The sequence below is a fragment of the Hylobates moloch genome, unplaced genomic scaffold (genome assembly GCF_009828535.3).
Source record: "Hylobates moloch isolate HMO894 unplaced genomic scaffold, HMol_V3 SCAFFOLD_15, whole genome shotgun sequence".
NCBI lineage: Eukaryota > Metazoa > Chordata > Mammalia > Primates > Hylobatidae > Hylobates > Hylobates moloch.
Window position 1 is genome coordinate 30,399,733 of NW_026652290.1, and position 26,626 is coordinate 30,426,358.

The following is a 26,626-nucleotide window of genomic DNA, read 5'->3' on the forward strand; positions in this document are numbered from 1 at the left end:
CCACCTGCTTTTGCTGGGCAGGAGATAGAAGATCAGCTCCCTACTTGGCCCACCAAGGTGTGCACCAGGTCGGGAACTCAGACACTCCATCTGCTCTGCAAGACAAGAGGCGGAAGGTTAACTCTCCCCTCAGCCTTGCAGAAAGGAATTGGAGCGCTCCCTCCTGCTTTTGCAGGGTTGTGGGGTAGAGAGGAAGAGCAATGCCCCACTGAAACTGCAGGAGAGGAAGATGGGTGTGTTTTGCTCTGATGTTTTTCTGTTGTAGGGTGGGTATCTCCAAGAAGGTTTTCTATTGTTAGGCCATCCTTTTCATATCCTCTGGCTCTGAAATCTAACCTGAGTGAGGTCCTGCAGGCTCAGGCTCTGCATCGCATGGAAACATCCTAGGTGGCCAAAGAGGAAGCTCTCCTCCTGTGTCAGTTTAGGTTCATTGAGAAGTAGGCACCAAGATGGGGCTAGATGTACAAGAGATTTAGTGGGAGAAAACGCCTGTGAAGGATAAGTGGGAGGGAGCTGGATTGGTGGGGAGAATCCCCAGAACAAAGGCAGTCAGGTCTGGCTTCCTTGAAAAGAGAGGGGGAGAAAAGGGTTGAGCTGGGAAAGCCTCAGACCACAGTGCAGTGATGACAAAGTCTCTGCAGGCAAGTGGGCTCCCAGAGCAGGTCACCTCTTGGGCAGGCATGGCCTGACTCTAGAACCTCGTGAGGCTCAACCATCAGCTAGTAGCAGCCAAGAGATGAGCAGCCTCATGGTGAATGTAATTACCATCACTCTGTTATTTCAAAGGTGTGGTAGCTGGAGGCAGGTACTCTCGAAGGCAACCCTGAGTAGCAATGCTTATGGCCACCATAGCCCACCTCTTTTAACATGCATGTCACTCCCTCTCCCCTATCTCCCAAATGCTGCTTTAAGTCATCTCGGGCATTTTTCAAAGCCCTGCAGAGCAGGAGGTGGTGCAGTCTTGTTTTAAGATGGTCTTGGCTGGGCACGGTGGCTCACGCCTATAATCCCAGCACTTTGGGAGGCCAAGGCGGGTGGATCACAAGGTCAGGAGTTCAAGGCCAGACTGGCCAACATGGTGAAACCCTGTCTCTACTAAACACACACACACACACACACACACACACACAAACACACACACACACATTAGCTGGGCATGGTGGTGGGCACCTGCAGTCCCAGCTACTTGGGAGGCTGAGGCAGGAGAATCACTTGAACCCGGGAGGTGGAGGTTGCAGTGAGCCGAGATTGCACTGCTGCACTCCAGCCTAGGCAACAGAGCGAGACACCATCTCAAATAATAAGAATAAGAATAAGATGGTCTTGTCAGGAAATCCTTCCATCTGTCCCTCCCTGTGTCTGGCTGTATTGAACACCCAGTCTGTGTGACACACACAGTGTGCACAGTATCAAACAAGCATTACAATGGACACAGCTTTTCTGTCTGAGCCCGGGGTCAAAGCATCCACAGCCTCCCCTCAGTCACCAATTATTGGCTGTCTTATTTTGTATCTGTTCTTCACAGGTACGATTTAAGCTTGGATGAAATGAGAGCTTTGACAGTTCAGAGAGTGAAGTTTGCCATGGGTCTACCTCTGTTAAAACGTGCAGTTCAGGATCTGGTAAATGTCATTGTTATTTTGGTATGGTTGTGTGTGTGTGTGTGTGTGTATGAGAGAGAGAGAGACAGAGATTTTTTTTCTTTCCAACTTTTATTTTAGGTTTAGAGGGTACACGTGCAGGTTTGTTACATGGGTAAATTGCGTGTTATGAAGGTTTGATGTACAGAGTATTTCATCACCCCAGTAGTGGGCACAGAACTCGCGATAGGTAGTTTTTTGTCCCTCACGCTTCTCCCACCCTCCTCCCTCAAGTAGGCCGCCGTGCCTATTGTTTTCTTCTTTGTGTCTGCATGTACTCAGTGTTTAGCTCTCACTTTTAAGTAAGAACATGCGGTACTTGGTTTTCTGTTCCTGTGTTAATTTGCTTAGAGATTTTGTTTTGTTTGCTTTTGTGACTTGCTAAGCCTGTTGATCTCATGCTGAGGGCAGCTGACAGACACGTCTCGGTGGAGGAGAGTGTCTTCCTCAGGCCCCTTTTCTGCCCCACTCCCACTAACCTATCGAACCCTTCTCTCGGCTCACGCATTCACTTCTCCAATCTTACAGGCGAGGGAATAGGAGTATCAGCAGAAGTAATAAAATATTTGTACACAAACCCAATATAATTTTAGGGATAAAGTTAGATAGCTGGGAAATAGAAATAACTCATTTTAAGGGCTTTTAAAGCACTTTAGACTTATCTAAAGTTTATGTCTTATTTGTCTAAAAACTGTCATTCTAAATTTAGTGATATTATTTTAGTCAATTTAGCCTCATGAAAAAAGAAAGAAAGAAACAAAGAAAAAATACGTGATTAGTGAGTTCCTTTGTGTCAGTATTAGGAGTGATATATTTTAGCCAAGTTCATTCAGCTTCATGGCTTTCTTAACACTTTACATAGGAAAAAAAATATACCTCAGCAGGGGGTGGTGGCTCACGCCTGTAATCCCAGGACTTCGGGAGGCCAAGGTGGGCTGATCCTGGGTGGAGCCCAGGAGTTCAAGACTGGCCTAGGCAACATGGTGAAACCCTGTCACCACAAAAAATACAAAACTGGCCATTCACAGTGGCTTATGCCTGTAATACTAACACTTTTGGAGGCTGAAGCAGGTGGACCACTTGAGGCCAGGAGTTTGAGACCAGCCTGGACTCAACATGGCGAAACGTGGCCTGGGCAACATGGTGAAACACCGTTTCTACTAAAACAAAACAACAAAAATTAGCCAGGTGTGGTGGTGCATGCCTGTAGTCCCACCTACTTGGGAAGCTGAGGCACGAGAATCCCTTGAACCAGGAGGTGGAGGTTGCAGTAAGCTGAGATTGCACCACTGCACTCCAGCCTGGGCAACAAAGCGAGACTCTGTCTCAAAAAACAAAACAAAACCAAAAAAACCAAAAATTTAAACAAAAACTAGCCAGGCATGGTGGCCCACACCTGTAGTACCAGGTACTTGGGAGGCTGAGGTGGGAGGATCGCTTGAGGCCCTGGAGGTCGGGGCTGCAGTGAGCTATGATCGCACCACCGCACTCCAGCCTGGGCAACCGGAGTGAGACCCTGTCTCAAAATGAACAAACAAACAAAAAACCCAGCACCACCCCTCCTGTGAGACCCCCTAGGGGAGGATCCTGAACTGGGGTAGCTGCAGCTCAGCAGCGTGCTGAGGAGCCGACCCTATCCTGCAGCAGCCCAGCCCTCTCCCCGCCCAGCGTGGTGTGGGAGGGAGAGTCTGAGGATTGAGGGATGGAGTCCTCCCAGTTCAGGAGACAGCAGGGGCGCCTTTCTTTGTGGAGCGTAGAATGGAGCTAGTGGGGGCCTGGGATCCACGCTTGAAAGTAGATCCTTCTCCCTTCCCCACAATCCCACCAGCCTTTGGTAGGTTGTCTAAGGAGACAAGACTCCAATCCTGGAGTCTTCTCAGGAAGGAATTACAGGCAGAGCCTTGGCACCACCTGCGCTGCGGTCCTGCAGGCACCTCCACACTGACGAGGGCACTGCAGTGTCAGCTGAGCTGGAGAACGTGCAGATGGATGTTCACTTGGCACAGGAAAACTCCCACGTGACAGAGTGGAGCGTGCTTGCAAAGCGTAAAAAATCATTTCATACCAAGCAGTTTGGCAGAGATTTTCAAGCTAGGAAATTGCCTCTTGATGGAGCATCCATTTAGAGCTGTGAATACAACCAAAAAAGAAAAAAACACAAAAACAACCAACCTCTTTGCTGCCAACCACTCTCTCTGAGTCGCCTCCAAGTGCGTTTGGCATGGGGCTGGTTGGAAGGTGAAATCTTGGCCTGTGGCCAGCTTCTTGCTCCCTTAATCAGCCCAACATGTCTGTGGCTTAACTTAGTGTCAATACTCAAGACCTGGACGTGAGAGCTGATCCCTTAATGAGGCTTGCTAATTGCAGCCTGACCCGCTGAGTCTGAAGGATTAGCCTCTGTAATCTCGCTCCTGATGAAGCGTGTTGAGCTCTGGATCCAATTATCTTCCTGTTTTCCTGGCTCACTTAGTGGCCTTAGGCAGCCTGGACAACTCTCTGTCCTGGGTGATTAGATATAATTCCTCCAGGAGGCACAGGATTGGCCCTAGACGATCCCTCCAGTCATTTCTGTGAATTATCTCTGCCTGTTTGGCACCTCTCTCTGTATGAATTCGCAAAAGCCAATAAACCCGAAGGAAATGAAACTGGCCATCAGTGTGGCAGGCTCATCTCGCTGGGTGGATGTCATGAGACTCAGCGGCACATCTGTGTTTGAAGGCTCTCAAATTCCACCCTGTAAACAGCTGGAGGAGCTGTCCACATCCAGTACTTCTAGAAGAAGTGTTACATGATTCATCCTGCCTCTTAATAAAACGATTGAGTCATGGCTGTCCTGCCTGCTCAGGGAGCATGCCAGGCCCGTCTGTGTTTCCCTGGACCCCTCTTTCGTGTTACTCTTCACTTTTGTGGATGATCCGATGAGCTCTGAGGCAGAACGCAGTGTGTAATGTGTAATGATGATGTTCTAGGGGACAAATGAGGAGGGAGTCTCATTCGCTCCAGGTCTCTATGGATAGTCCGCAGGCCAAGAATGAACCATTAAAATATTTCCACGCTGTGTTTTCCTCTCTGCCATCTGTAATAGATTTGAGATGTTTCAATAATTTTAAAGGGAAAAAACAGTATGAGTCTGATTGCAGAGTGTGCATGCACACACACACAGACACACACACAGTGTGAACACCATCATTGTTCTCTGTGCTGACTTCTCCTGCACCTGTTTCTAGTGACATCACCTTTGTGCACCTCAGCCAAGAGCTCTCTTGTTCCCCTGAAGTTTCCAGAATTGGATCTTGGGCTGGGGGGTCACCAACTGCCTCTATTTCCAGATGCAGAGACCTTCTGTCTCTAAGACCCAGGTCTTAACATTTACTTTGTGGCAGTGTCTTGTCCTGCATGGGGGACAGCTTCCTCAGAGATGCTCATCCCTGGAAGCTGACAGCCTGACAGCCTGCACTGATCTTCACCATAGCAGACAGTTACAGCTCAAGTTGACTGAGTACGTGTTCTGGTACAGTCCCAACACTAAGAACTTGAAATAGATGATGTCATTCAGTATTCACAACATCCCTCATGGCATTCCCATTTTACAGATAAGTAAACTGAAGCTGAGTAATTGGCCTGAGGTTAGTTATACAATTAGTGAGTTGTATATATAAATGACTAGTGAACCAGGGATTCAAACCCAGGTGCTCTGCTTCCTGAGCCCACGTCAAACAGGTGGTGCTTACCCCTGTCTGCACAGTAGAAGCAGCCAGACAACTTTCAAAACTCCTGCTGTGAAGGCTTTTGCTCTGGCTAATCAAGTCAGCATTTACATCTCCCAGGTGACCCACTGTGCATCTGGGGTTGCGGACTGCTGCACTATGCCTCCTTTCCTGCACCTTGTCTCCCCAAAATTGTTTCCATTAAGCATTTGGTCCCTACCAATCAGGGCTTGTGGGTGGCTCATAGGGAAACTGCATCTCAACATTACCTTTCCCCAGGAGGGAGCCAGCTGGGATCGGACTGCTTTCAGCCAAGTGTAGTGCAGGTTGGGGACAGATACCTGGATAATGAAGATCCTACCCTTGACTCCTTCTTCCCCACCCCCAACCAGCCTACAACCATTCTCTCTCTCACCCAGAGCTCTGGTTTTTATCCCCATGATCCACACGAGTGAGGGACATAGTTGCACCATCATTATCTAAACCAGTGGTTCTCAAAGTAAGGCCCGAGGACCCCTGTGTGTCCCCAAGACCCTTTCAGGTGCTACATGGAAAGTATATGTCCAACTACCTGCATGTGAGACACTGGATATTCATCATAAACTTCAACCAAAACAACATATCACAACAGATGGCACAAAAGCAGATATGAAGGGGCAGCTATCTTTTATTGAGCCGGATATTAAAACAATGTGAAACAATGCCATTCTTCTCATGAGTTTTTTGAAATTATGATTATTTTTCATAAAAATTATGCCATATGGTAAATTGACAGTTGTAGCCTGGACAAAGAAAACCTCTTTGGAATCCTCAAAAAAGGTCCAAGGACCATAAAGGTTGAGAGTCACTGATCTAAATCATCTAGTGTTTTCTCAGGAAGCTCAGTCTCAGCAGATCAGAGGGGAACTAGTAGAACATTGGTTGCATTATATTTATATTACATATATTATGACTAATATTTTTATCAGAATTTTAGGTAATCTCCATTTGAGGTATTTTTGTATTTGGAGAAATATCAAGTGGGTGATCAGATCTAAAATGGAAGAATGTTCTAAGGTCAGCTCACCTTAGAAGGTGTTTGGGAATGCCGGGGAGGGTGGTTACTTTTCTACTCAGACCCTGAGAGAAGAAACAGCCTTTCCCAGGAAGCATTTACATTTAAGCCCTGAGTGTATTGTGCAAAAGGAGCTGAGCCAGGAATCTGCCAAGAGGCTGAGGATGTCTGTCCTGTCCCAGTCCCAACTCACCCAGGCCCCGCCCAGTTGCCCACAACTTCCAGTGCCAGCCCCAGCGAGTGCTGCAGACTGTGACCGCTGTACTCCCCCACCCATCCCAGGACTGGCTCCTGACCGACGGACAGACTCTGAGCTCTTGGCTCTGCCGCCCTGGCCTTGGCTCCCCCTTGGGCCTCTGGCTTCTGTTTGTACTGGAACCCAGGCTTCTCCTAGTGGGCTGTGACAGGCTCTCCTGGCTCTTAGTCCTATATACTGTCTTTGGCAGGAGTCCCTGTCCCAGCTCCAGCTCCACAGACTTGGACATTGGCCACTTGGCCAGTACTTTGGTCAGCCCAGCCCTGGCCGCCTGGAATATCTTGGAGGATTTGGGCAGAGACAACAGGACAGAGTGGTCTGTTTACAGAAGTCCCTGTATGTGGATTGGCACCTGAATGCAGTTGTCATCTGTGATAGCCACAGGGGTTACTTGAAAGCGGGGCATGCCAGGGAGTGAGCTGGACCTGCTCTGGGATTCCAGTGCAGCTGGAATCATGGTGCTATTTGTTTTTTGACACTGCAACCATTCTGCATAAAAAAACACCCTTTTCATTCTAACCCTTCATTATTACTTGTGCAGTGAAATATTATGTAAAAAATCAATAATTATTTCTTGCTACCTTCTGCTAAGTCCCTTCCGTGTGCCAGGTGAGGTGATTCGTTCATTTTATAATTATTTGTTGAGCACCTACAGTGAGCCAGGCATTGCTCAAGGGGCAGTGAACAAAGCAGGCAGAAATTACCTGTCTCGATGGAGCTTACATTTTTGTCTGGGAGGAGTCAGACTATAAACTAATAAACAAGTAAATTTCTGGTATGTCAGATGGTGATGGATGCTGGGGATAAAAATCAAGTGTGGTAAATTGGAAAAGAAGAAGTAAAATAGTCTCTATGAGCAGATGACAGGATGTTTTATGTAGAAAACCCCAAGATTCCACAAAAAATCTATTAGAATTAATAAATTCAGCAAAGCTACAGGATAAAAATCAACATGCAGAAATCAGTTGCGTTTCTATACATTAATAATGAAGAATCCAAAATGAAATTGAGAAAACAATTCTACTTATCATAGCATCAAAAAGAATAAAATACTCAGGAATAGACTTAACCAAGGAGGTAAAGACTGTACATGGAAAACTACAAAATTGCTGAAAGTAATAAAAGGAGATACAAATACATTGAAAGGCATCCTATGATCATGAATTGGAAGACCTCATATTGTTAAAATGTCAATACTACTAAAGCAATCTACAGTTTCAGTGCAATTCCTATCAAAATCCCAAAGATGATTTTTGCAGAAATAGAAAAACTCATCCTAAAATTCACATGGAATCTCAAGGGACTCTGAATAGCCAAAACAATCTTGGAAAAGAAGAATAAAGTTGGAGGCCTCTCACTTCCTGATTTCAAAATTTCCTACAAAGCTACTGTAATCAAAACTGTGGAACTGGCATAAAGACAGGTGTAGAGACCAATGGAATGGAATAAAGAGCCCCTAGAAATAAAACCTCACTTATGTGGTCAATGATTTCTGGCAAGGGTGCCAAGACCATTCAGTGAGGAAAGAGCAGTCTTCTCAACAAATGATGCTGGGACAACTGGATATCTACAAGCCAAACTATGACGTTGGAAGCTTACCTTACAGCATCTCCAAAATTTAACTCAAAATGGATTAAAGACCTAAATGTAAGAGCAAAAACTAATAAAGAATTCAGAGAAAGCATAAAGAAAGGGCTTCATAACTTTGGATTTGGCAATGATTTCTTGGATAGAACACCAAAAACACAGGCCTTTGAAAAACATAGATACATTTTCAGAATAAAAATGATCTAATTATTAAAAACAATTTTAAGAAACATTTTAGTAAAAATTTGTATAAAAATAATCTGGACTACATCAACATCAAAATCTTTTGTGCATCAAGGGACACTATCAACAGAGTGAAAAGGCAACACATGGAATGGGAGAAAATATTTGCACGTTATATATCTGATAAGGGATTGATATCCAGAATATAGAACTCCTACAACTCAACAAGAAAAAACCAAACAACTGGATTAAAAAATGGTCAGAGAGTTGAAGAGATATTTCTTCAAAGATACACAAATGGCTAATAAACACATAGAAAGATGCCCAACATCACTAATCATTAGGGAAATGCAAATCAAAACCACAGTGAGATACTGCTTTGCACCAATTAGGATGGCTATTATCAAAAAAACCCAGAAAAGAACAAGTGTTGGAGAGGATGTGGAGAAATTGGAACCCACGTGCATTGTTGGTGGTGATGTGGGAATGTGAAATGATGTAGCCACTGGGGAACACAGTATGGCATTTCCTTAAAGAATTAAATGTAGAATTTCAATGCGATCCAGAAATTCCACTTCTTGGTATACACCCCACAGAAGTGAAAGCAAGGGCTCAGACAGCTATTTGCATATCCACATTAACAGTGGCATTATTCCCAGTAGCCAAAAGGTGGAAACAACCCAAATGTCAATTGGCAGATGAATGGCATAACAAAACATACAAAACATGTTTGTAATACATACAATGGGATGTTATTTAGCCTTAAAAGAGAAGAGAATTTTAATACATGCTGTAACATGGATGAACCTGGAAGACATTATGCTGAGTGAAACAAGCCAGTCACAAAAAGATAAATACGGTATGCTGTACATGAAGTATTTGGAGTGGTCAAATTCATAGAGATTGGAAGTGGAATAGTGGTTTCCTGGGTCTGGGGGAAGGGGGAAATGGGAATTAGTGTTTAATGGGTGCAGATTTTCAGTTTGGGAAGATTAAAAAGTTCTGGAGATGGATGGTGATGATGGTTGCAAAACACGGTGAATGTACTTAGTGCCAGAGAATTGTACACTTAAAAATAGTTGAAATAGTAAATTTTATGTTGTGTATATGTTAATTTTTTTAAGTGAAGATGTAAAGGTGCTCGGAAGAGTCGGAGGGACAGGTGGGGGCCTCATGATGAGGGGACATTGGAGCAGATGCCTAAGAGGTGGGGGAGTGAGACAGCTGGAGGTCGGTGAACAGCATCCAGGTGGAGGGAACAGCAGTCATGAAGGGCCTAAGGTGGGAGTGTCCTGGGCTTGTTAATGGAAGGACATGTCAGGCACCATGTGGTGTGAGCAGAGTGAGAGAGGAGGAGAGAGGTGGTGACAACCAGGGAGATAGTGAGTGCCAGGACTATGAAGGGCCTTATGAGGCATTTGATTTTCTTCAGACTGGATAAAATGGGAGGACTTGGAGGGACTGAGTGAAGCAGGACCTGTCTGACTGGGTCTCCAGGCTGCTGGCTTAGGAATATACTATATGAGAGGCAGGACTGCAAACAGGGAGCTGAGCAGTCACCAGGGAGAGAGCAGTCACCAGGGAGAGAGGTGGTGCTAGCTGGAACCAGAGTGATTGCAGTCAAGGTGATGAGAAGTGGCAGGAATAGGGATTTTACTGAAGGTCAAGCAGTGGACAGACACTGATACATGGAAGTGGAGTGAGAGAGGGGAAAGAAAACGCGATTCCCTGGTATTTGGTCTGAGCAACTCAACTAGAAGGATAGGGTCACCATATACTGGGTGGGAAGCCTAGAAGAGATGTTAGGTTAAATCTGGAGCTAGTCTTTAGATGTGATCATCTAAACATGTTTGCGATGTTTAGGGTCAAGGTACGGGGAAGCCATCAGCATAGAGATGAATTTAGAGCCATAAGGCTGGAGGGATCCCCATGGCATGGGTGTTGACAGAGAAGGGGAGGTCCAAGGGGGGAGCCTGGTGGGAAGGACCAGAAAGGAGACTGGAGAGAAGTGGCTATAGAGGTAGGGACAAGTGTAAGAGGGCTCATAAGCATTTTACATACATTACTCCATTAAATTATCATAGCAAATCATAAAGTAAATATGGTGCTCATTTTACAAGTCAGGGGACTAAAATGTAAAGAGAAAGGGTAACTTGTCTAAAATTTAATAGTAAATGAAGCAGAGGCGGGATTCAAGCCAGTTGGCCCAATTCCACAGCTGTGTGTGGCAAAACTCCACCCTGCAGAGTCTTTCTGTTGTGATGGGGACAGAACAGAGGGATGGAAGAATTGAATCTTGTAACTCAAGATGAGTAGGAGACCATCTCTGTCTTCCAAGTGTGCACTTTCTCGTGGGCCAGGGGCTAGAGTGCATCCATCACAGGACAGTGGCTCAGAGAGGGGCCATCAGCACGGACAGCCCTCCTGGGTGAGCTGGGGTTGACACTAGCCACGGAGGCTGCACAGAGCCCAGCACTGACCTCCTGTGTGTATGTGGGGTTGAGGGAGGCTGTCCTCATGATAGCACCTGAGGAGAGGCCACACTGCTTCAAGGGGTCGGGGCAGGTGTCCTATTTTGGGGCTGTCCAAACATAGAACATGGGTAGCATTAGTGGTTTCCAGTGGCTGCCTTCCTGCCACAAGACAAAGCTGGTCTTGGGCATGTGAGCCGAGTTCAACTATTGGAAGCTCCCAATGGGACCAGCCAGCAGGCAGGAGTTTCGTGCAGTTGGAGAAGGCAGGGTTAGCATTCATGTTGGCAGCAGCGGCCATACCCAGTTGGGGCCGTGACTTCTGGGTCACATGGAGCCTGAAACCCTGCAGTGTTTTTCCCTTTGGTTCCTGGCACGGGGACCAACTTGGCTCTTACTGGTTTCCAAGTCTGCTTTTCTACCTTCTACTGATGCTGTGAGGCTTGGATAGATGAGTCAGTTACAGAGAGACACTATACAAAGATGCACAAACCATAACTGGGAAAAATGCTGACAAATTTCTCATTATCAAAAATGATGCATGTTCATTACAGGAAAGTTAAAAATACAGACAGGTAAAGACACACACACAATTGCAAAATTCTGTTGTCCAAAAATAACGCATATCTCAATCTGGTCTTTGAAATGTATCATATATGAATTTATACTTACATTGTTTTGAAAAGGGGATATGGGATGGTCATAGTACAATTTTCTCACCATCATGCAATGGTTATGGGTTTCTGATTTTGGAGTCAGATAGAACAGGGTTCATGACTGGCTGCTCCTTCACTGAGGAGCCGTGTGGCCTTGGGCTAGTTTTTGAATTCTTTGCATCTCAGTTTCTTTCTCTGTGAAGTGTGGATGATAACAATACTTACCTTAAAGAGTTGATGTGAGGCTCAAATGGCATAACACATGGTAAGTTGTCCAGACAGTGTTTGGGCACATAGGAAGTGCTGAATGAACGCCCAGCGTTAGTACTGCTTGACCATCCAGTTTTTAAGTAGTCATGTGGTATATTTATCTCTCACAATGTAGAATAATGGGAACAATATTTGCTCATGGGCCAAAAATTATAAGCAACCATTAATTTCCATTAAAATAAATGTAGAATGCTGCATAAAAAAGTAAGCTTGTATATCAAGCTGGTAATGTCAATAAGATACGTTCATTATTACCTGCCACCAATATCAATAGATTCTGTAATTACACTAATAATCAGAAACATTTTCGAAGTAACTAGGAATTTGGTAGTAAGCATGTGCTGCCAGGGGAAGAGGTATTACATTTGTGGCAAGAATTTGGAAAATCCTACACTGTCAGGGTCCTGCAATAATGTCGTGAAAAGAGAAAAATATCTTTAGACAGAGCCATGGGAATGTCACCTTTCATCAATCCTACACTGGGCTTTCCTGGAGTAATCAAAGGCCCTTGGAGAGAACAGAAGTACATGGCTACAGCGTTTGTTACAGAATGCTCCCAGGATCTGTGCAGCTGGCCTGCTGTATGGCCCCTGGAACCAGCAAGAAGTAAGAAGGGCTAGACATGGAGGACGTGGTCAGAGGGTTAGATTTTCTTGCAGTGGTAACTGGAGTCGTTGGAGGTGTTCGCTATGGTCGGGGGAGAGGGGAGGGAAGAAGGAACACAATGTGATACTTAGTTTAAAAATGTTATAGTACCTTGATCCACATTTACAGGTTGCTTCAAAACATATATGGAAATGCAAAAGACCTAGAAGAGTTAAAACAATTCTAAAAAAGGACAAAGTTAGAAGACTCACTACATGACTTCAGCCATTATATTATAAAGCTGCTCAAGGTCATGGGGTATTGGCATAAGGAAAGACAATGAGATCAATGGAATGGAATGGCAGGTCCTGAAAGAAACTCACACATGTATGACCAATTGAGTTGCCAAGGCAATTCAATGGGAAAAGCAATGTCTTGGCAATAAACGATGCTGGAACAACTAGATAAGCGTACAGGAAAAAAGTTAACTTTCGTCCCTACCTCATGCTACACACAAAACTAATTTGAGACACATTAGATGCCTAAACAGAGACTCAAAAATTACTACATTTGTAGAATAATAGAGGAGAATGTCCTATTAGGATAGGCAGGGGTTCTTAGAGGAGACTCAAAAATCACTTGAATATGTAAAATAAAACATACTAATGAACTGGTCCACAATAAAATTAAAAACTGCTGTTCATCAACAGACATGATTAAGAGAATAAAAACGCAATGTACAAAGTAGGAAAAAGTCTGTAATGCATATCTCTGACAAAAACTTGTGTCTAGATATAAAGGATTTGTTCCCATACTATATAAAAATCCCTAGAACTTGATGATAAAAAGACACACAGCCCAATTTTTAAAATGTGGCCAAAGACTTGAACACTTACAAATGGCTGTTAAGCATATGAAAATGTGGTGATATCTCTAGTCATCTGAGAAATACATCTTTAAGCTATAGTGAGATAACATTACACTCCCTCCAGAATAGCTAAAATTGGAAAAGACTGACAATGCTGGTAGGATAAGGAGAAACTAGAACTCTCATTCATTGTTGGGAGGAGTGTAAAATGGTACAGCCATTTTCAAAAACTGTTTGGCTGTTCCTTACAACACTAAACCTACACTTTAACCCTACAGTTGCATTCCTAAGGATTTACAAAAGAGAAACAGACACATGTCCCCAAAAAGGTTTGTACACAAATGTTTATGTCAACTTTGTTCATAAGAGCCTGAAACTGGAAGCAACCCAGTTTCACTGAAGAGTTTTGTTTAGACAAATTATAAGCTACTCATAGATGGAAACCATTCTAATAATGAACTATGGATATCCTCAGTTTAACATAGATGCCTCATTTGCATGGAAGAAGGCAGACCCCGAAGAGCACATACTGTTTCCTGCTTGTGTGACTTCAAGAACAAGCCAAACTAGTGGATAGTGATACAAAAAGAAGTGTTAGGCTGGGGGCGATAGTGGCTCATGCCTGTAATCCCAGCACTTTGAGAGGCTGAGGCAGGAGGATTGCTTGAGATTAGGAGTTTAAGACCATCCTGGGCAACATGGTGAGACCCTTGTTTCCAGAAAAAAAAAAAAATTAGCTGGCTGTGATGGCAGACCTGTCATCCCAGCTACTCAAGAGGCTGAGGCAGGAGGATTCCTTGAGCCCAGGAGTTTGAGGCTACAGTGAGCTACGATCACACCACTGCACTCCAGCCTCAGCTATGAAGCAAGACTCCATCTCTGAGAAACAAAGAAAGAAAAGAGAACAGTGGTTGCCTGTGAAGGTGGGTACTAACTGTAGAGGGGCATGGGGATGCCTGCTGGGGGCAGGGAATGCCCTGTGCTCTTGATTGATATGATGGTTACACAGGTAGATAATTGAACATAACTCGTGCTTAAGCTCTGTTCATTTCACTGGCTGTAAATTTTACCTTAATAATAACTAATAATAAAAAGCTCATGGTGCCTGATGTTTGGGGCAGGATGGACACAGAAGGCCAGTCAAGAGGCTTTTACTATAGTCCAGGGCACAAGAGTCTGGTGAAGAGATGTAAAAAGTGGCCAGACTTGGCCAGGCGCGGTCGTTCACGCCTGTAATCCCAGCACTTTGGGAGGTGGAGGCTGGCAGATCATGAGGTCAGGAGTTTGAGACCAGACTGGCCAGCATGGTGAAATCCCATCTCTACTAAAAATACAAAAAAAATTAGCCAGGCATGGTGGCGTGCACCTGTAATCCCAGCTACTCGGGAAGCTGAGGTAGGATAATCGCTTGACCCTGGAAGGCGGAGGTTGCAGTGAGCCGAGATCGCACCACTGCACTCCAGCCTGGGTGACAGAATGATACTCCATCTCAAAAAAATAAAATAAATAAATAAATAAATAAATAAATATAAAAAAATAAAAAAAAGAAGTGGCCAGACTTGGGGTCTTTTGGAGGGAAGGCCAGGGCTGGTTAGCCCAGGAGGTGAGAGTCTTGCTTAGAGCTGGCAAAGGAGGCTGTGTGGGCTAACATCAGAGAAAAGACAACTCAGACTACACATCCAACCTATTCTGAATCATGGTGGTTTTAGTTGAGGAGTATATATGTCTTTTAGAGACTACTCTGTAAAAACATACATTTTTTTCAGAGTTTTTAACAGATTATTACATCACAATGATCTGTTACATCAAGTGCTCTACAAAGAAATGGGAGTATTTTAAGAAAAGCTATCTTCCTCTGAGGCTGAATTTATTAAGTATTCATGTGAATAGCATGGACTGTAATTTAGGATAAACTATAAGCTTGGGTATAGTATTCATACATTTGTGGAATTATTATTACTTAAAATCATTACAAACTTAGATGCTACTATGGAGATTGAATTTGGTTTGAATATATTAAGTGTAAATGAAGGCAGCTATTGATACAGTAGAATTGCTGCAAAGATTAATGTAGAAAAGCACATAACTATTGATTGATCATTATCATCATAGACCATTCAGTTAGTGCTGCCATTTCAATGAGAGGTGAAACTTGTCAACATTAGACATTCTTTAATTAAGAACAATTAATCAGAAATAAAATAAGAATTGAAGAAGATAGGGAATTTGTGTGTGAAGAAGATGTTAAAATATATACCAGTAGGGCAGTCATTCTTATTAAGCCTATTCCCAGTTCTGGAACTTTGGTTTGGCATCTGGAGATGGATTAGTATAAATATATGCTTAAATCAACATCAGAGAATTAATAGCAAACTCCTATTGTCATTTCCCATCAGATCTAATAGCAAAGGTCACTATCTCCTGCAGAGACAAGGGAAGGGAAGTAATTGTCATAGACAATTTATAATGCTCTGTGATGGCTAAATTTTGGATTGATTCTTCAGTAAATGTCCTTGCAATTAATTTCAAACTGGTGAGTAAAAATGACCACAGTTGGACACCATTAATGGCAACGTCATACTCTTGTATTGACAGTGTACGTGAAGAGAGTGAAATATGAAGAAAGCTATGAATAGTTAGAAATTCGGGGGGGCTGTGCTTACTCCTGATTATTTCAGTTTGGCTAAAACAGAGCTGGTCTCAAGGAAGGGTTTGTTGTGATGATTCCAGAGAGGGTGACTCTCAGGAAGATGAACTGGGGGCCCAGGGCAAGTTGACGTCGGGTGCTCTCTGGGAACAAGGCTAGTGGTAAAAAATAGGGGTGGACCAATGAGGAAGGCTGGGCCACTCAGAGTCCCAAGGCCACTCAGAGGATCAGGAAGGGCTGGTGGCAAGATGTCCAGATGAGAAACCTGAAGCTCTGGATTCTGATAAGGGATACTGCTCTCCACTTCCCAGGTGACTCTGGTGGGACAAGTCATCTGACCTCCCTGAGCCTGGGATTTCCTGTCTGTTACATGGGGTCAGTCTTTCCTGTCCTGTTAGCCTCCCGTGTAGGGTTTTTGTGAGGATCTGTGCAACAAAGGACACTTGGGCCCTCTAAAAAAGTCTGCAAATACCTGCTTTAGTTGTCTTTTATTATTTGTTGGTAATAACTTCAGCAGTGTGAGCTGAAGCTGGAGCCACGCAGTGGTTTATATACTCAAGCCTGCAGATATTTTAGGAAATAATCAATGCAAGATGCATTGGGTTGGAGCCATGGTAAGAGTCACAAAGCTTGACAGCCTGCTGTTTGATCAAATTAATAATGGTTGAGAGAAACATTGTAAAAACCTATGGGAGGGAAAAATCTAGAGTGTGTTTGGGGTGAGAGGTTTAGCCAGTGTGGAAACTGAAAGTCATTCAAGGAAGGTTAGTTATCATCCTGCTGCTGGTGGAGCAGTGTACAAACACACACAGACACACACACACACTCGCTCGCACACACACACACGTACATACAGATGCACACACACATATAGACACATGCATACATGGACACATGTGCACACAGGCACATGCACACACGTACATACACATACACATGGGTAACAAGCACCAGTTTTTTTGGGTGGATCTCAGAAGAGACTGGCAAACAAGGACAACTAGCACTGATTTCAACAATGGACAGCTGCACTTTGCCCACTCAAGGGCCTATCACCTTCTAAGGAAATGCTGGCTGCCTCTGAATTTTTAAAACGAAACATGTACAGTGTTTTTGCCATGCCTCATTTGTCACTGGTGGAGAAGAGTGTGTTCGTATAGCCTTGGGATTTGTTGCTGTTGTGTACAGTGAGTGAGGAGAGGGGATTGGGACCTCATGATTTTTAAATCATCAAAGCCCTGAGATGGTCTATAGTTACAAAGTAAACATACTGCTTTTCTTGTGTCCAGAGTGCTCCCAGACTTCCCAATCCTCCACCCTCACATCAAGATGGTCACTGAAGCTGGGTGCCGTGGCACATGCCTGTAGTCCCAGCTTCTTGGGAGGCTGAGCCAGGATGATTGTTTGAGCTCAGAAGTTCATGTACAGCCTAGGCAACATAGTGAGACCCTGTCTGTACAAAAAAGAAAAAGACTGTCAACAGAGCTCCAGCCAGGCATTCTCTGTTGGTTGGGGCATCAATGCAGAGAGGCTGCAGGCTGTGGCACACATTGGAGGAGCTGGGCAGAACCGTGGGGGTGCCAGCCTGTAAAGGGAACACCAGGAGCTGTGAGGGACAAACCTGGAGAAAGCAAAGCAAGGCACGAGGCGAGTCGGTTGCAGGGTCGCAGGCTGGCCTCCATGCGGATACAGTTGACTATTGTATAAGAAGAGTCTTTAACACTAACAAGGTTAGAGACCAGAAAGCCACATTAAAAAAAGATGAAAACATTTACTTTAGCAGAATGATGGAATTGTTTCTTAATTTAAAAACTGCTTTTACTGTGTTTATTTTTTATTATAAAAGTAACATGCATTTGTTATAAAAACTGTGAATTTAACAAGTCAGAAAACCATAAGGAAACTTTGATAAGTCTATCATATTTTCAGTCAGAGAAAACAAAGAATTTTGTCAGCCGAAGCCTTGTCATAGGAGAAGTCCTCTCCATGGCGGACGTGGCCACAGGAGTGAAGGTGAGAGGCTCTGGGCACCTGCCCTTCCTGAACGCATGCTCGCTTTGCATGTCAAGGAATGAAAACTATAACCCCGTGAGCTCTCTCAGTCTATGTAGTAGCACAGGTGTTGGTAAAATTGCATACCTCAAAACCTGTGCCTGACTTCTCTTTTAACCATCATATCCTATCCTGTTTTTGTTTCTAATTTGCTTTTCTTCTTTGTATAGTTTTGTTACATTTGTATCAATTGGTTATTTTCCTTTGTCTTTGTTTTATGAAAACAGTATAATAATCCTGTGTGATTTTCTTTCTTCACTTAAATATTATTGCTAAGATTGATTCATATTGTGTGTTTCTGTATTCATTAAATTTTAAAATAAAAACCTTTTCATTTTGAAATAATAATGCTCACAGAAAGTTACAAAAATAGTACATAGGGTCATGAGAACCCTTTAGTCATGGTGACATCTTATATAGCAGTAATGCAATGTAAAATCAGGAAATCAATATTCGTACAGCACTATTAAAGAGTGCATAGACCCTATTCAGATTTCATTAGTTTTTACATGCACTCAATTGTGTGTGTGTGTGTGTGTGTGTGTGTATAGTTTTACACAGTTTGACCCTATATGTAGATTCATGTAACCACCACCACAATCAAGATATAGAACTGTTCCATCATCAGAAAGAAACTTCCGGGTCCTACTCCTTTGTAGTTTCATTTGGCCTCCATTCCACCCCTGTCCTTTGGCAAGCACTAATCTGGTTGTTCTCCATCTCTATAGTTTTGTCATTTGGGGAAATGACATAGCAATGGAAGATCATTCATTTTTGACTGCTGTATAATATTCCTTTGTGTGAATATACCACAGCATTTATTCATCCACTTTCTCATGTTGTTTCCAGGATTTTGCTAATGTGAAAAGTACTGCTGTGAATACTCTTGTCCATGTCTGGTGTTGAACATGGGTAAAATCTTCCCTTAGGTATTCAACTAGGAATGGAATTGCTGGTTATAGGATGAATGAATGCTTAACTTTAAAGAGTAGTGTTAATCTATTCTCCAAAGTTAGTGCATCAATTTACATTCCCACCAACAGCATGTAATTGGATTCTATGGATCCATATCCTCTCCTATACTTGGAATTCTTAGACTTCTCCATTTTTTTTGCAAATGGTTATGAAATGGCATCTTATTGTCTTGAGGGAAGACAATTATCTTGCATGTTCCAGCTTACCAAGGAAGGCGAACAAAATAGCTCAGGTGGGCATGTCTGCTGCAGCCACTCATGCTGCCCAAGTCTTCCAGCAGAGAGTCCTTCTTGGGGCCCTCCTTTCCCTCCCTGGACACCACTGGGTCTCAAAATAATTCCTCATATCCAAACGCCCAGTCCTGATGTCCCCAAAGAGGAGAAATTACAACTAGAACATGAAGACAGAATGATCAGACAAGAAGCCAGGTCAATTGGCAGTGAGTCCAGTATGGTGGTGATTTCAGTTTGGTGTGGATATTGTCTATTGGTAGGTAGGAATTAAAAACAAAGAAATCTGTGAGTGCCATCTTGTCGTGAGGGTGTCCACCATCAGGTTTTTCCAGGAAGACTGGGCTCCCTGTGATTTCAGCCAGGCACGATCTCTTCCCTCTTGGATGGGTCAGCTGTGGCTTTCAGAGGGAGCAGTTAGCTGAGATGCAACAGATAAATAAATAAATCCCCTCTCAGAAATACTGGAGGATCCTGGTCCAGACTCTCATGATCCCCAGTTTGTGCTTTTACCATGTTGCACCCCCACCCTACTCTGCCATCTACCTTCTCTTCAGCAAGCCTCTGTGGATTGTGACCATGAGGACAGCTCCACAGGTGGTGGCAGCTCTCTGGGTAGGGAGCCCTCTCCTCTGGTCTCCAGAGTCTTGCACTGATCCTAGTCCATGGAGTTTCACAGGGATCATCTGAGTGAATGAGGGATGGAGCAGCCTGTGGCATAAAGCAGACTTAAGAAGCATTTTAACCAATTTCAGTATGTGTGTCTTATTTACACCCTGGTTCAAACAACAAACTATTTGTAATGAAAAATTATGTATCAGTTGGGGAAATCTGAGCATTGAACATCTGACGATATTAGAGAATGATCATTATATTTGTAGGTGGGATAATGGTTTTAGGGCTATGTTTTTAAAAATAATCTGTATCTTTTATGTATGTATTGGAAATATTCAGGGAAGACATGATATGATGTCAGGGATAAACATCAAGATAACCTGGGGTGCAGGAAGGTAAAGTAAGTGGGGATGGCGGGGGGAGGGAGATGAAGGAAAAGGGACCATGAGCTGGCCATCCTTGAGTTCATTAGATGCTTCTGTTTTATTTGAATTTTTCCATAATAAAATTTTTTTTCTGAAAACTCCTGAGTATCCTAGAAGGAAACTGGCATGGACTTAAAGAAAAAGTCCTTTGAAATACTTCTCTGAGGCCGGGAGCAGTGGCTCACGCTTGTAATCCCAGCACTTTGGGAGGCCAAGGCAGGCGGATCACAAGGTCAGGAGATCGAGACTATCCTGGCTAACATGGTGAAACACTGTCTCCACTAAAAATACAAAAAATTAGCTGGGCATGGTGGCAGGTGCCTGTAGTCCCAGCTACTTGGGAGGCTGAGGCAGGAGAATGGTGTGAACCCGGGAGGCGGAGCTTGCAGTGAGCTGAGATGGCGCCACTGCACTGCAGCCTGGGTGACAGAGCGAGACTCCGTCTCAAAAAAAAAAAAAAAAAAAGAAATACTTCTCTGATCACTCCACTCTCCTGCTTAAAATCTCTTCCCTCCCATTATGCTTTAGAAACATCCTCTAATCCTTGATGTTGCCCATGGGTCCTTGCAGGTGTGGCCCTGGTCACGTCTGTTCCACTCTCCCCTTCTTCTGGTTCCTTTTACCCACGTTTGGACCACTTGCTCCTAGCCCTAGCTTGGTCTTTCCCCTCCTTCTCCTGACTGACACCTACTCATTCTTCATGTCCCAGCTAACATGTCCTTCCCGCAGGGATGCCCCTCCCAAGCCTTCAGCTTGAGTCCCATCCACTCGCTGTCACCTGTCTTTGCTTCTTATAGTTTTCTGCCATAACGTGTACCCATTTTGAATCTATATATTTATTCATGGAATTACTTTATGTCTCACTACCACGAGAGGGAAAACTCCTTGAAAACTATAACCCCTACATTCTTGGTACATAATAGGTGTCAATACTTGAGTATCAAATAAATATATAAAATCAAAACGATATGGTTGTTTCTCAAAAAGTAGGACATAAAAATTACTATACAGCCCAGCATTCCACTAACTGGATATATACCCCAAATAATTGAAAGTAGGGACTGACATAGATACTTGTGTGCCAATGTTCATTGCAGCATGATTCACAATAGCTAAAAGCTGGAAACAAGCCACATTTCCATCAACAGAGGAGTGGGTAAACAAAATGTGGTATATACACAAAATGGAATATTGTTCAGCCATAAAAAAGAATGAAGTTCTGACACATGCCACCATGTGGATGAACCTTGAAATTATTAAGTGAAGTAAGCCAGACATAAAAGGATAAATATTATATGAGTCTGCTTATATAAAATATCTAGAATAGACAAATTCACAAAGACAGAAGGTAGATTAGAGGTAACGAGAGGTTGGAGGGAGGGGAGAATGGGAGTTATTGCTTAATGGGTACAGAGTTTTTGTTTGGGATGATGAAAAAGTTTTGGAAATAGTGGTGATGGCTGTACAACATTGTGACTGTACTTCATGCCACTGAATTGTGTGCTTAAAAGTGGCTAAAATGGCAAACTTTATGCTATATATATTTTACCACAAATAAAAATGACAATTAAAAATTATTATTAACTATGCTGTCCCACACATCAGTAATTGTGGGAGATTTTTTTTTTCCTGGAGCTTGGAAATCCTAGACAATTAGAGGAACATATAGATTGCGCAGCCCCTACGTCCTGACCAGGAGGACCATGGCTGTCTTTTCTATTGGTGGTGGAGGAGATGCCAGGAGGGCATGTGGTGTGCTGGGAACAGTTCCTGTGAGCTCTGGGTCAGTCAGGGGTTCCCAGATCCCTCTGCCAGCTCAAGAGCCACTGGTGGTCCCTGCCTTTCACAGGAGCTGGCTGTCAACCTGAGGAAGGGACGTCAGCATCAATTCATCAAAATCAGCTGTGCCCTCCATGTTCAAGTCCCTTTTCTCTCTCTCTCCAGGTCTGTTTATCCAGTGGCTTTGGATTTCCCTGAGCACCTTGGACAAACTAATTTGTACTCACACAGCCAAGTGCTGGCAGGGCTGGGGGCTGGCTCTGAGAGTGGCTCACAGAGACAGGGGTGGGCATACTAGCAAAGTGCCAGGGAAAAAGATTTTATTGGTGCTTTGAATCCCCACTCTAGCTTGTGAGCCAGCCCAAGTTTCCTGCCAAAAACATGGGTGCAATCTGGAAGGACTCTAACTAAAGCCAAAACAAATAAGACATGCCTCCTTTTCTGCTTCTCCTTGGCTGTTCTATTTTCCCTTATTTGAACCATCTTACTATCTGTCTTAGCCTGCTTGGACTGCTATAACAAGATACCATGGGCATGGGCTTGATGAGTTAAACAGCAGAAATTTATTTTCCCACCTTTCTGCAGGTTGTAAAGTCTAAGATCATGGTGCCAGCATGGTCAGGTTCTAGTGAGGGCTCTTTTCCTGGCTTGCAGACAGCCACCTTCTCATTGTGTCCTCATTGGTGAAGAGAGGTGCTGCTTTTTTTTCCTCTTCTTTAAGGGCACCACTCCCATTATTGGAGTCCCACCCTCATGAGCTCATCTAACCTTGATCATTTCCCAAAGTTTCCATCTCCAAGTATCATCACACAGAGGGTAGGGCTTCAACATACGAATTTTGCGAGGACAAAATTCAGTCCATTTCTGGAGTCCCCATTGTCTCAAAAAACACTTCCAATTTTCCATTTGTGGAAATTTGCTCTTAGAATTAGGAGATCCTGAATACACTTGAAGTCTCTTTAGGAGACCCTTGTTGGGCTGTTGTATAGGAACGGCCTGGCCTATTGCAGCTGGGAAGGCAGCAGGCTTCCTGCCCACGGGATAGACCTCATTGGTCCATCGGGACAGGGGCACACTCAGAACAACAGAGTTGTACGTTCTACCTCTAGGACTTCCCAGCCACACTTTTGGCATGTTCCTTTGTACATATGTACCTTAGCTTTCTCCTCTGTAAAGATGGCATTGCTAAAGCCCATTCACAGGCTGTGTGTAGATTTAAATCAGTAATGCCTACAAGGATCCCCGTGCCAAACCTGGCAGGTAGCAGGAGCTCCATAAGTGATGGGGACTGTAACCTCCTGGGACGTGGCTGGGGGCCCAGCCCCACAGTCTTCCAGGTAGTGGCTCCGTTGGTGGATTGAGGTGATACCAGCCTGCCTTCCCAGCTCTAACCCACCAAATTTCCCTTCCACTTCAGGATATCTCCTTTTAGTCTTTATTTAGAAGCTAAGAAGCCCTGCCATAGCCCCATCCTTTGGTCCTTGTGACCTGTCCTGGCTACACCTCCCAGCCCTCAGCTGTCTTGCACTGTGGCCTCTGGAAGCTGCTGCCGGCCCTCACTGGGCATGTTGTGATCATTACCTCATGTGCTCGATGTCATAGCTGTCCTTTTTCTTCTCCTGATAAGTGAGAAAAGAGAGAGGAGGCTTTCTCAAGCAAGGTGGGTGCATGTTTGAAGTTCGAGTTTTCATTAGGTATCCCCCAACCAACTCTACTTTTTCTGTCTTACCACTGCTTTTTGCAGTCTCTCTCAGAGCAAATGGTCCTCTCTGTGTCCTGTTCCCTGAGGTGTGCCGGGGACAGGACGCTGGGTAGTCTGACAGGAGAGCCACAGTGTCCTCTCGGAGGACACTCTGTGACACTCCCACGTGATGGGTTGATGCCTACTTCCCATCAGCCTCAGCATTTCTGTTTTAAGGGGTCCATACCCTCCTCATGGCTCCTCCCAGCCCCTCCTCCAAGCTGTTCCACTGCAGTCAATGGGTCTCCATCCTCTTGGAAACTCAGGCCACACACCCAGGTGTCTCCCGGAGTTCTCTCTTTCCTTCTTCTCCCAAATCCATCCCATCAACTCTGTCTCCAGAATCTATCCTGGATCCCTCTACTTCTGCACTTCCCTGTCTGCCTCCTTCCTGACCTGTGGGCTGGGGCCCATGCCCCTTCCAGAAGGCAGCTGCTGAAAGCATGTCAGGCCAGGGATCCCTCCACTTTCAATCCCCAGGAGCTCCACCTGCATTTGGCCCAGCTTGGTTGGATTAGCTGCACTTCAGAGAATGTAGCTTTTGTGGGAAACAAACCCCACACTTTACCTGACTGTGTGGATTGAGGTCATGCAGACACTGCCTCTGTCAACTGCTGCAGTTTCCTGCAAACTTACAGGTTCACTTCCACAGCCCTACTAAGACATTTAGTGAATAGGGCTTTCAAAATGTGGATAAAGCACTCTAGGTTTTTTTTCCTCTTCCTAAAGAGGAGGAAAGGATTTAAAACCTAGAAGAGGAATTTATTGTCAAGAGTGCATTAGGCACCAGCCAAAGAGATTTAGAGGTGGAAAACCTAACTTATTTTAGTTTTAGAAAAATATTTTTTTAAACTTAACTCCCAAGATGGTTTAGGGAAAAAACACGTACCATTTGGGTTGCTTCCATTTCCCATGTTGGAATTAGTAATGCAATTTGCAGTGCCTGCGATGATTCTGTAGAGAAGTGAGCTGAGTCATCAGGGTGTGAATCATCTTCCCAGGATACTTTATGATTCTCCAAATGAAAAGCACTTCACATGTCAGATGTGATTAGTGAAATTCATCTGTCCTGATGCCAGAGTGTATTAGCTGGTCCGAGCTGCTAGAGTTGATCAAGTACCATTTCACAAAGTTAATACCAGGTTGTTCATACACATGGGACATGAACAGAGAGCTCATCCAGATGCAGTGACCCCAGGAAAAAAGTCGACTCTAAACTTGCCTAAGCAAAAAAGGCACTTATTGGCTGCTATAATTCAGGAGTCTAGGGTGCAGCAGGCTTCAGGTCTGGGTGTGCAGGACCTGGTCTCTCCCATCTCTCAACTCTGCCTCCTTCCCCCAACCTGGTCCTCATACATTGGCTTCATTCCCCAGCTCATGGCTATATGGTCCCAAGCCTCCATCCCTCCAGATTTCATAGCCTCACAAAAGAGGGCTTCTCTTCTACAGTAGCTTAGCCTTGTGTCCTGGCTTCCACTCCAAATGGACACACCCAGATCATGAATCCATCCTGAGCACCATTGTCTGGCCAGATCAGCCAGTCCTGGACTCCCAACTCATTCTAAAGCTGGGATGGGGTGGGGTCAACATCACCCACAAACCACTTGGACAGATTCTAGGGGATGAGGGCTCCCCAGATGAAAATTGGGGTTGTATAGCTAGGAGGGGGAAGGAACTCTGACCTGCAGGCACAGCAAATGTCCCTCCATTCAAGTTCTTCTGTCTTTGCAGTCAGTCACCCTGCTCCTTCCAAACGGCCCTGCTCAAGCCACTCTGCCTCTTCCTGTTTCTTCTCCTTCTCCTTCTCGTCCTCATCCTCTTTCTCTTCCTCCTTCTCTTTGTCAGTGACACTTTTCCTGGGTTTACAAAAGACCAGGCAGGCTGGGCATGGTGGCTCATGCCTGTAATCCCAGCACTTCAGGAGGCCAAGGTGGGAGGATTGCTTGAGCTCAGTAGTTTGAGACCAGCCTGGGCAACATAGCAAGACCTCATCTCTACTAAAAATAAAAAAACTTAGCCAGGTGTGGTAGTGTGTGCCTGTAGTCCCTAGTCCCAGCTACTCAGGAGGCTTGAGCCTGAGAGTTTGACAGTGCAGTGAGCTATGATCATGCCACTGTCCTCCAGCCTGGGTGAAAGAGTGAGACCCTGTCTCTTAAGAAAAACAAAAACAAAAAACCCACAAAAGACCAAGCAAAGGCTTGCTGGTTGACTCTCACTGAATCCTCATGACCACTATATGAAGTACTATAAGGCATTAGGTAGCTTGGGTTTCAGCCTCAGCCATTCCCACTTTCTTGGGAAGTGGGTGAGAAACTTTCCTTCTATGAATCCCAATTTCCCGTGTTAAATGGGGATGATGATGCTTTCTCTCCTGGGTTATTGTGAGAGTCAGTGAGCTTGTAAGCTCAGTAGCTCAGTAAGTGGGTACTCTCACCATTCATTTATCAGATGAGGAAGCTGAGGCTACAATGTCATTTGTCCAAGATCCTGCAGCCGGTGGGTAGCTGAACTGGGATTGAAACCCAGGGCGCTCATCCCAAGCTGCATGCTTGCTCCTTTTGCAGCATTGCCTCTTCCATCCACCTTCCTGTAAGGAAACACTGTTTCTCATGGCAGGACTCACCTCCACAGACAGGGGTCAGCATCGAGGGTCATTGCATACACACTTTGTTACATGTCTTCTGCATCAGGCCCTAAGCTAGATCCTGAGAGGACAAAAAAGAATGAGCTTTCAGAGCTTTCATTTGTTGGGGGGATCTGGGAGGCCTGAGGATGGAGGACTGACTTTCTGTTTCAGTCCTGAATGACTCATGAGCCATGTCTGCAGAGAGAAACTGGAGCTCACCAGGCAGTGAAGAGGAAGGGCAAAGAAGCATGCCACTTGCAGG

At 44.5% G+C, this 26,626-nt stretch overlaps 1 protein-coding gene across 2 annotated transcripts in view; it reads left to right on the forward strand.

The window, feature by feature from the left end:
- Positions 1–1,529: 1,529 nt before the first annotated feature.
- Positions 1,530–26,626, forward strand: part of ACOXL (acyl-CoA oxidase like) — a 362,177-nt gene continuing 337,080 nt past the window's right edge. Inside the window, exons 1-2 of one of the 2 annotated variants that reach the window (XM_058428613.1) lie at positions 1,530–1,622; positions 17,851–17,934. In XM_058428613.1, coding sequence (XP_058284596.1) covers positions 1,548–1,622; positions 17,851–17,934 — 159 coding nt within the window. In that variant the 5' untranslated portion in view covers positions 1,530–1,547. The remainder of the gene's footprint in view (positions 1,623–17,850; positions 17,935–26,626) is intronic. The other variant, XM_032177651.2, reaches the window with a different exon arrangement.